Source organism: Berghia stephanieae, chromosome 7, assembly GCF_034508935.2.
Source record: "Berghia stephanieae isolate SIO BIC M18660-M18661 chromosome 7, UCSD_Bste_1.3, whole genome shotgun sequence".
In the NCBI taxonomy this organism is placed as follows: Eukaryota; Metazoa; Mollusca; class Gastropoda; order Nudibranchia; family Aeolidiidae; genus Berghia; species Berghia stephanieae.
Window position 1 is genome coordinate 57,353,047 of NC_088366.1, and position 15,000 is coordinate 57,368,046.

Consider the following 15,000-nt stretch of genomic DNA (forward strand, 5'->3'; position numbering starts at 1 on the left):
TCTATGTTTAGAATCACGATGGTCGCCGTTGCTGGGCGACGTGACACCAGACTATTGAATCCAATTGCCTGACCGATTTTATCGTTGATGGCTCAAAAGATTCTTCTCTATCTGTGTAAATTTTCACAATACAGTATTATAATAATTCAAATAGACGAGTGCCTGTTCGTAATAGCCTTTGTTCGGTCTTGTGGTATGACACTCGCTTTCGGATCGAAAGTCCTGGGTTCGAGCGTCGCTCGGTGTATAAATGAGTCCTTGGAAAAGACTCTTTACTCACATTCTCTCACCGTACTCAGGTGTAAAATGAGTACCTGGCCGTTAACAGCGTTGTCTCTGTCCGAAAAAAATTGTAATATCGCTGTACAGGTGTCATGTCTCGTCCTACATGTTAAGTGTTGCTGTTGGCTGGCCAAGGACCCCTTGTAAAGCGCTTTGAGCACGTTTAGTGGATATTGGACTGTAGAAAAGCTCATTTTTTAAAATTTCCCCGCAATTAATTACGGAAAGATCTCATCTGGTTTTCATGTGCACATTGCTGAAAATTCCTCTCCTTTTTTTTTTCATTTTTGGACACCTTAGATGGCACTGCGCCCGAGGAAAATGCAATCTGGAGTTGGGCAAGGCAGAGCCCGCTCTAAGGGATGGAAAAGCTGCCATGGAGCTTGACAGTCAATGCTTGGAAGCGTACATTTTATGTGGAAAGGTAAGATCATGAGTTTTTCACCCTCTCCTTACCAACCATAGGAAAATCGTCACATTTGTTACGATCCAACCAGCACTTTTATCATTCAGATTTCTTTTGTAAATCACACAATTTAAATGAAAATGTTTTATTATAGATAGCTATAAAAACGTGACACATTGTTGTAGAGTTCATTTTGTTGATCAATATTATTCATAGAATGTATTTGTTGCTTTTCTGTTTGAGTAAGAAAAAGATATTTTTGTGTTGGGTGGGTGTGAAATTTTGGGAAAAATTCTAAAAATGACTGGTAAGGAAAGGGTTAACCAGTTAAATTGTCGTACTCTGGAAAAAGAAGTATTTAAAAATTTGGACTAAAACTCGTCTTTCTAGTTAGTATCCATCGATTTAAACGACCCTCATGTCGGCAAAAACTCTCAAACCTGGGACCTCGTGGGGTCGGTCTTCAGTAAAGTCCCGGATTATATAAAATAAAAAAATAAAATGAGCTTTTATATAGCGCAATATCCACTAAATGTGCTCAAAGCGCTTTACAAGGGGTCCCTGGTCAACAGGAACATTTAACATGTAGGACGGGACATGCCTCCTGTTAGGCGATATTACAATTTTTCGGACTAAGTCAACGCTGTTAACGGCCAGGTACTCATTATACACCTGAGTACGGTGAGAGAATGTGAGGAAAGAGCCTTTTCCAAGGACTCAACTATGCGCCGAGCGCGGGGCTCGAACCCAGGACCTTCCGATCCAAAAGCGAGTGTCATACCACAAGACCACATAGCCGCACAAAAAGCCTCAAACCTGGGACCTCGTGGGGTCTTCCTTCAGTAAAGTCCCGGGTTTTAGAGTGTTTGACAAGATGAGGGTCGTTTAGATCGATCGGGATTTGAATCACGAGTTTTCTGGCCAAATTTTTAAATACATGTCTTTCCAGAATACGGTAATTAGCTGGTTAACCCTCTCCTTACCACCCATAGGAAAATCGTCACATTCGTTAAGATGCAACCAACAATTTTCGTATTCTGATTTCTCTTATACATCACAATATTTAAAGAAATGCTTTGATTACAGCAAGAAATCCTAAACACTGTGTTGAACTCATTTGTTACTTTTTTTGTTTGAGTAAGAAAAGTCTATTTTTGTGCCTGGTGGGTGTGAATTTTCGGGGAAAATTCTAAAAATAGCTTGTAAGGAGAGAGTTAATTTGGTCGATTGTGCCTGACAATGATAAAGTCATATAAATATAATGATCGTAAACCTTCGTGTACATATATACAGGTCTGACATCCGAACTCTCTTTTGGGCCTAGTTGAACAATGTTGTAATGGACAATATTTTGCGTCATTTTTTTTTTTAGATTTCCAATATAACAATGATCGTAAACCTTCGTGTACATATACACAGGTCTGACATCCGAACTCTCTTTTGGGCCTAGTTTAACAATGTTGTAATGGACAATATTTTGCGTCATTTAAAAAAAAAATTTTTTTTTTAGATCAACAATGAGCCCACATGCAATTGGGATTATATCAGACCTGCAAATAAGTGCATATCGTCGTAAAATATTATGGCAACTGATTTTGGGCATGAGCAAAGGAAAGAGGGGAGGGGGGGGGGGGACTATTATTTGAAAATACATCTTCTGATAAAATATCATACTTGTAACGTATGCAACTTATTATATTTTACAGTATTCGCTAGATCCTTGCACGCGCCGAATTCCAGCACACTCCTCAATAGGGAATGAGATTAGCGGAAGAGTAGCTTCCATCGATTGGACGTCACCCATAGTCTGTGACGTCACCGGAGGAGGAGAGACGCATGCGCACAACCAACATGACGTTCTCTCTCTAATAACGTTTCCGCCGTTGACGTCACAGACTATGGGTGACGTACAATCAAGGAACGCTACTCTTCCGCTAATCTCATTCTCTATACTGCACGTATGGAGCTGTTTGACCGAATTATAAGTCTTTACCTTCCATGAGCATCGGATTTCGGCACGCTCGGATACTAGCACGCTTTTTGGCTTCTCCCGAGACTGTGCGAGTACTGTATAAAGAAATACTGCTTCACACTAAATAAAAATTTACTGTCATTTTCTTTTCTTAAAAAAAAACAAAAACTAGAGCTTCTATATAACGCAATATCCACTAAAATGTGACCCATCGTCTCAAAACGGTATTATGTCGGAACGAACCGGATGCTTAAAAGCCGAATTTAATGTTAAACTGGTCAACGATATAAATTGTTGGCATTAGCACCCTAAAATATGGTATCCATTCTCCTCAATAAATCATATAAACTAAACACAAGTCTGATATTTCTGGCTATAAATTAAATTTTCAACACCTTAACCAACCCGACTTAATACCGTTTTGAGGCGAAGGGTCACAAATGTGCTCAAAGCGCTTTACAAAGTGTATTAATAATAGTGTTTACAATAATAACGGTATTGAGAAATAATATTGCTTCACACAAAATAAAAATTTACTGTCATGATTGTGTTATTGTTTACAATAATAATTTTGATTTCGAATTTCAGGCTGCCTACAAACAACAAATGTTCATTGAAGCTTTAGACTTTTTCAAAGCTGGTTTGAAGATCAACCCGCAATGTAATATTATTACTGAGGAATTGAAGAAAATGCAGAAAATTATTCTGGAGGTGAGAATGGTTTCAGTGAAAGGGATTAACCGGTAGATAACCACGCCTCTCGGACAATCGTCATAATATAAACAATGGCAGTGATTGGTAGACACAGCAAACTACACAGGTTTTACTATCGATGGTATGTGTTAAGTAAAATACCTACTGTTCTGCCGCTTGATCAGTAGAATCAACACAGAAAACTATGTGTAAACTTAAACGTTTTTAGTATGATCGAGAAAACTATGTGATAACTAGTCACCCATTTGTCAATATAAAAACAATAACAACGATCAGATGGAGGTCAAATTTGTTCACGTTATTGTTATAAACAACCAACTATGTTTGTCCGAGCACGTGTGAAGGTGTGTCACAAATTCCATGTTTTCATTGGTGAAAAATCTACTGGTTAATTGAAACAGCATGGCTAAGAAATGATTTATTTATATTATGTAAAATATTGGGATTTTTTATTCAATTTTAAATCAAAATGCGGATGTGGAAAGTAGCTGTAGAAGATGATGCTGTTGTTGACTATGATGTTGTGGTGATGATGATGATGGTGGTGATGATGATGATGATGATGATGATGATGATGATGATGATGATGATGATGATGATGATGATGATGATGATGGTGATGATGATGATGATGATGATGATGATGATGATGATGATGATGATGATAATGGTGATGATGATGATGCTGACGATGACGATGATGATGATGATGATGATGACACCACCACCATCATCAGCATCATTGTCTCCATCCTCACCACCACTACCACCACCATCCTCATCATCATCATCATCATCATCATCATCATCATCATCTACATCATCATCATCATCATCATCATCATCATCATCATCATCATCATCATCATCGTCATCATCCTTATTGCAAAAACTGTTGATATCGTCAATGTTGTTATTTTTATTTATGTATTAGAATCAGGTCTATCATTCTAATGATACTGTTTAGAAATATTCCTTTAGATTTTTGTGATTTACAATTAATTTTATTAATGTTTCAATCTTTTAAAATTGTTTGATAAATAGGATAATAGAGAGAAAAGTAAAGGAGCTGACACCAGTTATTCAGCCTTGAGCCTGTGTTCTCAGAACATTTATCCTGGAGATGATAAGCTGCTAAATATGGAGAAGGAGATCCTACAAGCCAAATATAAGATTTTGGAAGACGAAGCGTATAAAACTGAAACTAATGGGAAAAAGCAGGTAGGAATATTATGTATTTTAAAGTTCTACATGTTACATGTTGCTGTTGGTCAGGGACCCCTTGTAAAGCACTCTGAGCACATTAAGTGGATATTGCGCTTAATAATAACAATAAAAAAATAAAAGTTAACTCACTCAATCCTAGAGATTTACGCTACTTTTCAAAATTGGAAAAAAAATGCATAAAAAAATGAGCATGTGCGTAGATATTTTTATTCAACTATCATAAACAAATAAGAATTAAAAGCATTAGTTTTGATACTACGCCTATAATTTGTCTCAGAAAAAATTGATAAATAGGCATGGGGTAAAAATAATCCGGGTAAGCTACGGATATAGTCGGTGTTAGGGTTGAGTGAGTTAAAGCTCAAAAAGCGCCCCAGAGGGTAACTTAATCAGCAACATTGACGTTTTACATGTCACGTGTTTCTGTTGGTCAGGGACCCCTTGTAAAGCGCTCTGAACACATTAAGTGGATATTGCGCTTAATTTTTTTTTTTTTAAAGCTCAACTCAAAAAGCGCCTCGTAGGTTACTCAATCGGCAATTTTAAAGTTATATATATATATATATATATATTATATATATATATATATATATATATATATATATATATATATATATATATATATATATATATATATATATATATATAACACAAGCTCAAGCTCAAAAAGCGCCCCCAGTGGGTAACTCAATGAGCAGAGTACCTGGCTTGTATGCACAGTTGTTCCCGTTTGATCTTATAAGTTTATTAAGCTTTTTACTATAATGCATTTGAAGAGTATCTAGGCCTACAGGGGACTTTGTTGTTCGTCCAGCAGTAATTATATAGATTAACAAGGGAAAGTAGAGACTGGCATCTCATAAAGTGGGTAGCTGGCAATTTTTATCGCCTGGTTGAAATCAAACATTATTATGACTTCACTGGCCTAATGGCTTTAGATATAATTTAACTCACTCAATCCTAGACATTATTGCTACTTTTCAAAATTGGAAAAAAAAATTTATTAAAAATGAGCATGTACATAGATTATTTTATTCAACTATCATTAACATGCAAAAAACTAAAAACATTAGCTTTGATACTACGCCTATAATTTGTCTCATAAAAATGTAATAAATAGGCATGGGGTAAAAGTAACCCCGGGTCAACTACGGATATAGTCAGTGTTAGGGTTGAGTGAGTTAAAGTCCCTATCTATACATTTCATTGCTTTTAATTTCTGTAAATTCTCAAATACATTTTTTTTAAACCAGGCTATATATATATATATATATATATATATATATATATATATATATATATATATATATATATATATATATATGTATAATCAAGGAAATACGCATTCTCATATCTCTCAGTGATCTCAGTTGGTTTCTAAAGGCAGGGGGTCCAATACCAATATCATAATTTTTTATATAGATTTTTTTCGATCGTTTTCAAAGATTGATGAACAACTCGAAATGCAGTTGGTACAAGAAGCCGGGGAGTGTTTTGACGCAAATCGCCTGGAGGATGCCTTGAGCAGCCTCTCCAAAGCTGTGACCATCAACCCCAAAAACATTTTCCTGCGCACATTTAGAGCTCAGGTAAGTGTTGATTTATTTATTTATTTATTTATTTATTTAGTTATTTATTTATTTATTTATTTATTTATTTATATATTTATTTATTTATCTATTTATTTATTTGTTTAGGTAGTTTTGGAAAAACATTGCTGTCATTTTTTAAAGTTAAAGTTAGATTACAATAATATTGTCATGGAAGAGGAATGCATATAAAAAACATTCCCACTACACACATGAAATATTATTTGTAAATGACATAAATTCTTACTCTCTCACTTTGCAAAAACACAGATCTACTTTGATTTGAATCAATGGGCGAATGCAATCCAAGATTACTGGGTAATTCCGAAGCCACAGAGGACCGCTGAAGTGTGGAAGCAGGGAGGTAAGACCAAGATTTGAGTTTTGTATTATTTTAATAAGTTTTACACTTGGTCAAACTGACCGTGCTTTCGTTTGAACATTGGTCAAAATGTCCTTGCTAACAAATTATGCCGAAAGTCTGGGAATGAATTTCAAACACAAGACCAAAGCACACTGCAAAATACAGAATCATATCGTTGTTAAGTAATGTTTACAGAAGTGTGTAAAAGCTATGAATTATTTACCCTTTTAAAAATGTGAGCTTTTATATAGCGCAATATCCACTAAACATGCTCAAAACGCTTTACAATTGGTCCCTGTCCAACAGCAACACTTAACATGTATGACATAACATGACGTCTGTTAGGCGATATTACAATTTTTTCGGACAGAGACAATGCTGCTAACGATCAGGGACTCATTTTACACCTGAGTACAGTGAGAGAATGTGAGTAAAGAGCCTTTTCCAAGGACTCAACTATGCGCCGAGCGAAGTTCGAACCCAGGACCTTCCGATCCGAAAGCGAGTGTCATACCACAAGACCACATAGCCTCACCCTTTGGAATACAATCTGCTCAAACACAATATGTAGTGCGTGTAGTCCTAGTGTAATGGAGAATCCTTTATATTCTTACACTATTTTTGTTGTTGTTTTTGGTTCTTATGCACCATACTAAAATTCTTTTCTGCTTTTTATTGGTTTTTTAAATTTAGGCAAGGCCCTCGTGGAGTTGTGGTTACCAGTTTTAGCTGAATTTTGGTTCAGAAAGGCAACCCAATTGTCTGGCGGGAAAGATGAGGAAGCAGCCATCTTGTTTCAAAAAGTCCGGGTCAAACGCCTCTATGACCCGATGACAGAAGAGTTTCCAGTCAAAGTTGATTTTACTCGATTTGGAAGAGCTGTCTTTGCGAAAGGTTAAGTAAAACACTGTATAGATAGTTCGAAGATGACGTCACACCGGTCTTTGTTATTGTTTTTTGCCATCCGCGTTTATGAGTAATGCTCACTGAACTGTATTAACCTGACTATAAACGTTCATGGATACACACAGTTTTGTGTGTTGGTCCGTTATACCTCCAGATGGCAATGTTATGAGCTTCTTAGCCAAGCGCATACTATCTATAATATCTAGTGCAATGTCTCGTTAATTAGTGCAATAAAAAAACAAAACAAGTTGAAATAATCTGTCATCATTACAACCCTCCAGGGGGCAGCGTGGCTCAGCGGTACGGTCTTTGCTTCGTACCTAAAAGGTACCAAGTTCGACTACCCGCCTCGTTGTGTGGCCTTGAGCAAGTCACCTAGCCCTAGTTCACTTTGCGGCGCTGCACTGCGGCTGACGCCTGGGCTATTCCAGTCTTCCCTTGGAATAGACCCTAAAGACAAATTTCCTCTTGGGGATGAATAAAGGGAATTTTATTTTTATTTTTATTTATTTATTACACCTTAGCATGTGTTAAAATAAAAAAAAAAGGAAAGAAAAGTTAATTTTTAATCTCTTTTTTTTTTATTTAGCCTAAATGCAGGTTTAAAAAAATTAATTTAATCTTATTGTAGAACAAAAAAGAACTTTCAATGATACTGATTCCGGAAATTAAAATGACCTTTGAAATGAATGTTTATTAATATTATTGATAATAGGCTTCAACAGTCATGACGTCACTTCCCTCGTAATGACGCATGGTAACTTAGTAACTGGCTCTAAACTATCGGAACAATGGCGGACGCCCTTATGAAATACATCTCAGACGAGCATAAAAGTGTATCCAGAGGGGAAAAAACCATTATAAATCTGATCATGTTTTGACTTTGACACATTCTGATCACAAGACATATGAAAAGTTCTAGCCAGCATGAAGAATAAAAAGTACATATTTTCTTTGTTTAGAACCACGATGGCCGCCGTTGCTGGGCGACATCAGACTATTGAATCCAGTTAAAGGATGATACAAATCCTTCTGCGTGTCTGCAATGTGCTGTAACAATGAGCGGGAAGGATCCCATCATAATATTATTAAATATTCGCACAAATATGTTTAATGAATAATATCTGCAACGTCTCCCCGGTACTTTTATTTTTATTTACCATTGGCAATGTAATTGATGTATTGAGCTTTTTCTTTTTTAAATGTGACCCTTCGCCTCAAAACGGTATTAAGTCGGGTTGGTTAAGGTGTTGAAAATTGAATTTATAGCCAGAAATATCAGGCTTGTGTTGAGTTTATATGATTTATTGAGGAGAATAGCAATCATATGTTAGGGTGCTAATGCCAACAATTTATATCTTTGACCAGTTTAACATTAAATTCGGCTTTTAAGCATAGGTTCGTTCCGACATAATACCGTTTTGAGACGATGGGTCACAAATGTCATAAGATTTTCTTCTTTTACTTTTTTTTAACCAATCACAAGCCTGCTTATCTCTTTTTTTTTTTCTATTATTTTATAGGGTTAGGGTCAAAATTGATATGCACAGCCGATGTTAAAGTTTTATCAACGAGCACAGAATTACTGGCAAATCTAAAACATTATAAAACTATTTTTACAGATTCGATATATACCAGTAACTTGCAAGCCTTTAAAAAAATTAAGAGTAATTTTATCACCCGTTGACTCAAACAATTATTTAAAACATCTGCTAGGACATAATGATCGGTCATTTGATGTTGCGAATCGCCATTTGGTCGCCCTGTTGCCAGATCCATTTGCGCGCACCTACAGACTTTATTACCGGACCGTTTTGACCGTTGATGGCTCAAAAGATTCGTCTATGTTAATTTAAAAACAACACAGTAGTGTTATAATTAAAATACATATGAGTGCCTGTCTGTAATAGCTTTTATTTTCCCGCAAATATTGCGGGTTCTCTACTAGTTGTATTCTAAATCTGAAATGTTGTCAAGTGGTAAGGCACTCGCTTTTGGATCGGAAGGTCTTGGGTTCGAGCCTCGCTCGGGGCATAGTTGAGTCCTTGGAAAAGGCTCTTTGCTCACATTCTCTCACTGTACTCTGGTGTAAAATAATAATAATAATAATAATAATAATAATAATAATAATAATAATAATAATAATAATAATAATAATAATAATAATAATAATAATAACAATAATAATAATAATAATAATAATAATAATAATAATAATAATAATAATAATAATAATAATAATAATAATAATAATAATAATATATCGTTATTGTCCCCAAAAAAGTGGCAATTTGTCATTTGGTTACACATTTATAACAATACAATATACATATTGCCTTTTCACATTGCATAATTATAATATGATAAGATATGATTGTATTTGTCATACAGAGGACATTGCTGCCGGAGACACGTTGATGACAGACGTTCCGATGGTCATGGCACAGTCTCTCACATCCAAAAATGTCAGAGCGTGTTATAACTGTGCCATCTCTCTCATTAGTCCCAGGGATTATTTTGGAAATAAGTATGTCTTTTTTAAAATCTATAACTCCCCTTCCTCCTAGTGGATTAAAGGTAATGGGAAAACATATTTATATCAATATCCCTTCTACATCCAAATGTGACCCATCGTCTCAAACGGTATTTTGTCGGAACGAACCAGATGCTTAAAAGCCGAAATAAATGTTAAACTGGTCAAAAATACAAATTGTTGGCATTAACACCCTAAAATATGGTATCCATTCTCTTAAATAAAACATACAAACTCATTGTTGGCATTAACACCCTAAAATATGGTATCCATTCTCTTAAATAAAACATACAAACTCAACACAAGTTTGAATTTTTCTGGCTATAAATTCAATTTTCAACATCTTAACCAACCCGACTTAATACCGTTTTGAGGCGGAGGGTCACAAATGTGAATGGGCATTTGGTTGCAGACAGGGACGGAAAATGTTACAGAAATATAAAGATATCTTTATGGAGATATTTGTTTACCATGATATAGCATTAAGATTTTGAATTACATTATAATATTGAACATGACTTTTACATGGAGAAGAATTTTCGTTATACCTTTGACAAATGTAAACAATATTTAATACTTAGTTTGATTTGATTCTGATTAGATTATGCTTATACATGACTTAAATTATGTAAAATATTCATCATGGGCGTTGATGTTAAAATCATTACTTCTCTCTTGAATACAATTTATAATAATTATATAGAATATAATATGTGACCCTTCGTCTCGAAACGGTATTATGTCGGAATGAATTGGACCCCGAAAAGTGACTTTAGAATTAAATTGATAGAAAATACCAATTTTTGAGCATTTGCATTGTGAGAAATTGTCTTCGTTCTGTAACATAACAAATCGAAACAAACCCCAAGTTTCGTGTTTTTGTCAATAAGTTAATTTTTTTTGCACCCAAGTCATCCCGACATAATACCGTTTAGAGACGGTGAGTCACATATTGTAATTTTATTTTTTTAAATAATGTTATTTGATGACACTGGAGAATGGACTGTATAAAACTGACTTGTCACCTCAATGTTTCAAAGTCCTCATAAGATAAATACAGGGCCTTGGATAAATATGTTAAAATATCCCTTATTCAATGTTCAAACGAAATTTTTTCTCAAAGTTCTATTCCAAGTGAATACTTGAATAGCCCAGATATCACCCGTAGTGATTTAGGGCGTGGCGAATTGCCCAAGGCCAAACAACTCATTTAAAATTCGAACTCAGTACATTTTGTGTACGAGAAGCAAACGTTTATCGAAAATATATTATCTCAAAACCAGTCTGGTTAGATGGAACAAAACTTTCCAAGCAATCATTTCCAACTCTTCCCACAATATTTGCACTTCTACTTCCTACAAAGACCAGACACCAAAATGCATGCCCTTGAGCTTTTATATAGCGCAATATCCACTAAACGTGCTCAAAGCGCTTTACAAGGGGTCCCTGGCCAACAGCAACACATAACATGTAGGACGAGACATGACGCCTGTCAGGCGATATTACAAATTTTTGGGACAGAGACAATGCTGTTAACAGCCAGGTACTCATTTTACACCTGAGTACGGTGAGAGAATGTGAGTAAAGAGCCTTCTCCAAGGACTCAACTATGCTCCGAGCGAGGCTCGAACCCAGGACCTTCCAATCCGAAAGCGAGTGTCATACCACAAGACCACATAGCCGCATAGCCCTTGACACATCCATGTCAGTGATGAAAAGACATTATTATCTTTGTGCATTATTTTATCTTAACACCGACCAGTTGTTCTAGTTTTCGTACATGTATAATCATTTATTATGACAAACTTGAAATGTTAACCAAAATAGTAAGTAAGTAAATAATGAATGTATATAGCGCCTAAACATCCACGTTAATCGTGCTCTGCGCGCTTTACATAATAAAAATAAAAATGTTTAAAAACAACAAAATTAAAAATCACGACACTACATGATACATAATAAGCATGCATAAGAAAAACAAAATCAAAGCAACATCTATTTTATGAAAAATAAGCATCGAGGAACAACTCAGTCTTCAGACATTTCCTGAAAATCTGTCTTATATTCCATAGTGCAGTTTATCATTTCTTAAAATTCCTTTAAAATTGTATGATTAGTACTAAGGACACTTAAGAAAATTGTTGTTTTTTAAATTTATTATAATGTGATTTATAAAATTACTACACTAGTGCTTTCTGTTCCACAGACTGGCTACAATGCCAAATGAGTTATTGTCCTTGATAGAGGAACATTGGCCATCGTACAACATAGAGCTTTGTCCTCATTGTAACAGAGAAGTTTACTGTAGCAAACTGTGCAGACAAGAGGTACAAAATGGTGGTGTTTGTCATCATTATCATCATCGTCGTCGTCATCATCATCATCATCATCATCATCATCATCAAGATCATCATCACAATCATCATCATTATCATCATTACCATCCTCATCACCATTGTTGTTGTTGTTGTCAATGTCGCTTTTGCAGTCTTCCTCACCACCATTTTCACCAATATCATCACTATCAACATTATGGTTTTTTATTATAAAGACATTTTTTCTTAAATTTAAAAATTCAATTCATACAAATAATTCAAGAGCATTAACGTCATTATGAATGTGTCATATTCAGAAAATAAACATTGATTTTGTGCAACCTCCAACATTTGAAAAGAATAATATATGAGAACTTAACAACCAACGGGTAGTCTAAAAACTATTACAAAGAGCTGAAAGACGTCAAAATCATTAATTATTAGTCAAATAAATCTGTTTTCTTTGTCTTAGGCCTGGGATGTTTACCACAGGATAATTTGCCCTCATCCAACGGGTAGTCTAAAAACTATTACAAAGAGTTGAAAGACGTCAAAATCATTAATTATTAGTCAAATAAATCCGTTTTCTTTATCTTAGGCCTGGGATGTTTACCACAGGATTATTTGTCCTCATGAAAATAAAGAAGGCCACCGGTTGTATGATTTGATAGACAACAACGGATATGGACACAATGCGGATGGAGAATGGACGTCAATATGGGGTGGACACTATTCGTGAGTTAAACTTAATGGCGACCGAAAACTGATTTTATCTATTACAATTGTTTCAATATGATATTATTCTGTATTATAATGCATTTAACGGATATATTACCCTAGTTTCCCTTGATAAAGGGAGAGCTGTCCCTCCATTAACTCACTCAATCCGAGAGCTTTTTGTTACTTTTCAAAATAGGGGGAAATATATTAAAAATGAGAATGTGCTGTGCATAGATAGTTTTATTCAACCACCATTAACATGTAAAAATTAAGAACATGAGATTTGATTTTACGCCTATAATTTGTCTCAGAAAAATGTAATAAATAGGCAGGGGGGTAAAAGTAACCCCGGGTATACTACGGATATAGTCGGTGTTAGAGTTGAGTGAGTTAACGTTATTTCATGTTTTCTCACCAGGACTTAGAAAATAATGTTATTTGACAGAGGAACATTTTCAATTCGGTTTTATAAAATCTTGAGTTTCTCACCATTTTGATTGCTTGATGAACTTCTGCTGTATCATAATTAATTGATTGTTTTGCTGTGCGCAATGAAAAAGAAAATCTAGTTTAACTCTTTCCTTACCAATCATTTTCAGTATTTTCCCAAAAAGGCAGGCTAACCCAGCAGAAAAAATGGATTTTTTAAAACTCAAACAAGCTCTCTACAAAATAACTTTATGTTCTTATTAATTAAACAAAGACCAATCTTCAAAGTTTGTGATGTACAAAATAAATGTGAATAGGAAAAATGTATATTGTGTCGTAACAAATGTGACGATTTTGTTGCAGGTGGTAAGGAGAGGGTTAATGTGAGCAATAGTCCCAAAATGCTACACAATGTCATTAAGGCGGATCCCTGCCAGACAAGGCCTCTCAAATACCCCGACGGAATTCATCTCTTATTTTTAACTATGCTTCCTACTTCTGTGGCTATTTTCCTAATCCAGTCTGCTTTGTCTTGAGACTACAGCCTTTTCCTCTGCCTTCCCCGTCTCCACTTGCCCACGAAGGTGACATTTCTCAATTGAAATATTATTGTCTCTGGACGTGGCCAAACTATTAGGTCTGATTGAACTAGATGCTAAAAATTGAATCAATTGTCAAAGAATATGACAGTCGTGTGCTGTTTTGAGGAAAATCAGTAATCCTTCATAAATTGATGAAGACTGAAATGCTGTCATATATTTTGGCAGCAGTTTCACCCCTATTACCAGATTTAGGCGATGAAGAAGAAGAAAAAGAGAATTAGGTATGTGTCAACTTGCAGAAGACTTTAAATGCACTTTAATCAGTTAACAGCTATACTCCGGAAAACACGTATTTAAAAATTTGGCCAGAAAACACTACCTTCAAATATCGATCGATTAAAATGACCCTAATCTAGGCAAAAATCCTAAAAACTGGGACTTCGCGAAGTCTTCCTTAAAGTCCCGTGTTGGAGAATTTAAGCCAAGATGTGGGTCATTTAAATCGATTGATATTTGAAAGACTAATTTTCTGATCAAATTTTAATTACACGTTTATCCACAGTAATGAAGTTAAATGGTTAAATCTACTATAAATGTCATGTTGTTCGCACTTTAAATTATTTCATTATTTCCTCCATAATATTCTTACTGTATAAAAGAAATTTATATTTCCATTCTAATCAACTCCAGATTTATGATACTTGCCAAAATCTGGGCAATCACAATATCTCAAGTAAAGACCATGATGAAAGAAGATGGAGTATCAATACCAACAACCGAACACTGGGCACGAGCCAAGGCACCTTTCAGGCGGTAACATCAGTTTGAAATCTTGTTTTCATAGGAATACTGTTAAGGTAGAAAGCAGTGGGATAACTGATGTGGGCATTGAATTGAGAGTAGCTATAATGCTTAATGAAAGTAGTCTATTTAAAATATATTTTTTAAAATATAAAAACAAACTTGGAATGGATTTTTGCTCATAAATCTTTTATCTGTAC

The 15,000-nt window shown here is 35.0% G+C and overlaps 1 protein-coding gene across 4 annotated transcripts in view; it reads left to right on the forward strand.

Moving 5' to 3' along the window:
• LOC144977544 (uncharacterized) overlaps positions 1-15,000 on the forward strand; it is a 31,265-nt gene that overhangs the window by 7,656 nt on the left and 8,609 nt on the right. For all 4 annotated transcript variants that reach the window (XM_078922875.1, XM_078922873.1, XM_078922876.1 and 1 more), the window contains exons 3-12: positions 583-706; positions 3,249-3,371; positions 4,419-4,595; positions 6,047-6,190; positions 6,461-6,554; positions 7,248-7,448; positions 9,852-9,987; positions 12,200-12,320; positions 12,907-13,043; positions 14,690-14,812. In XM_078922875.1, coding sequence (XP_078779001.1) covers positions 583-706; positions 3,249-3,371; positions 4,419-4,595; positions 6,047-6,190; positions 6,461-6,554; positions 7,248-7,448; positions 9,852-9,987; positions 12,200-12,320; positions 12,907-13,043; positions 14,690-14,812 — 1,380 coding nt within the window. The remainder of the gene's footprint in view (positions 1-582; positions 707-3,248; positions 3,372-4,418; positions 4,596-6,046; positions 6,191-6,460; positions 6,555-7,247; positions 7,449-9,851; positions 9,988-12,199; positions 12,321-12,906; positions 13,044-14,689; positions 14,813-15,000) is intronic.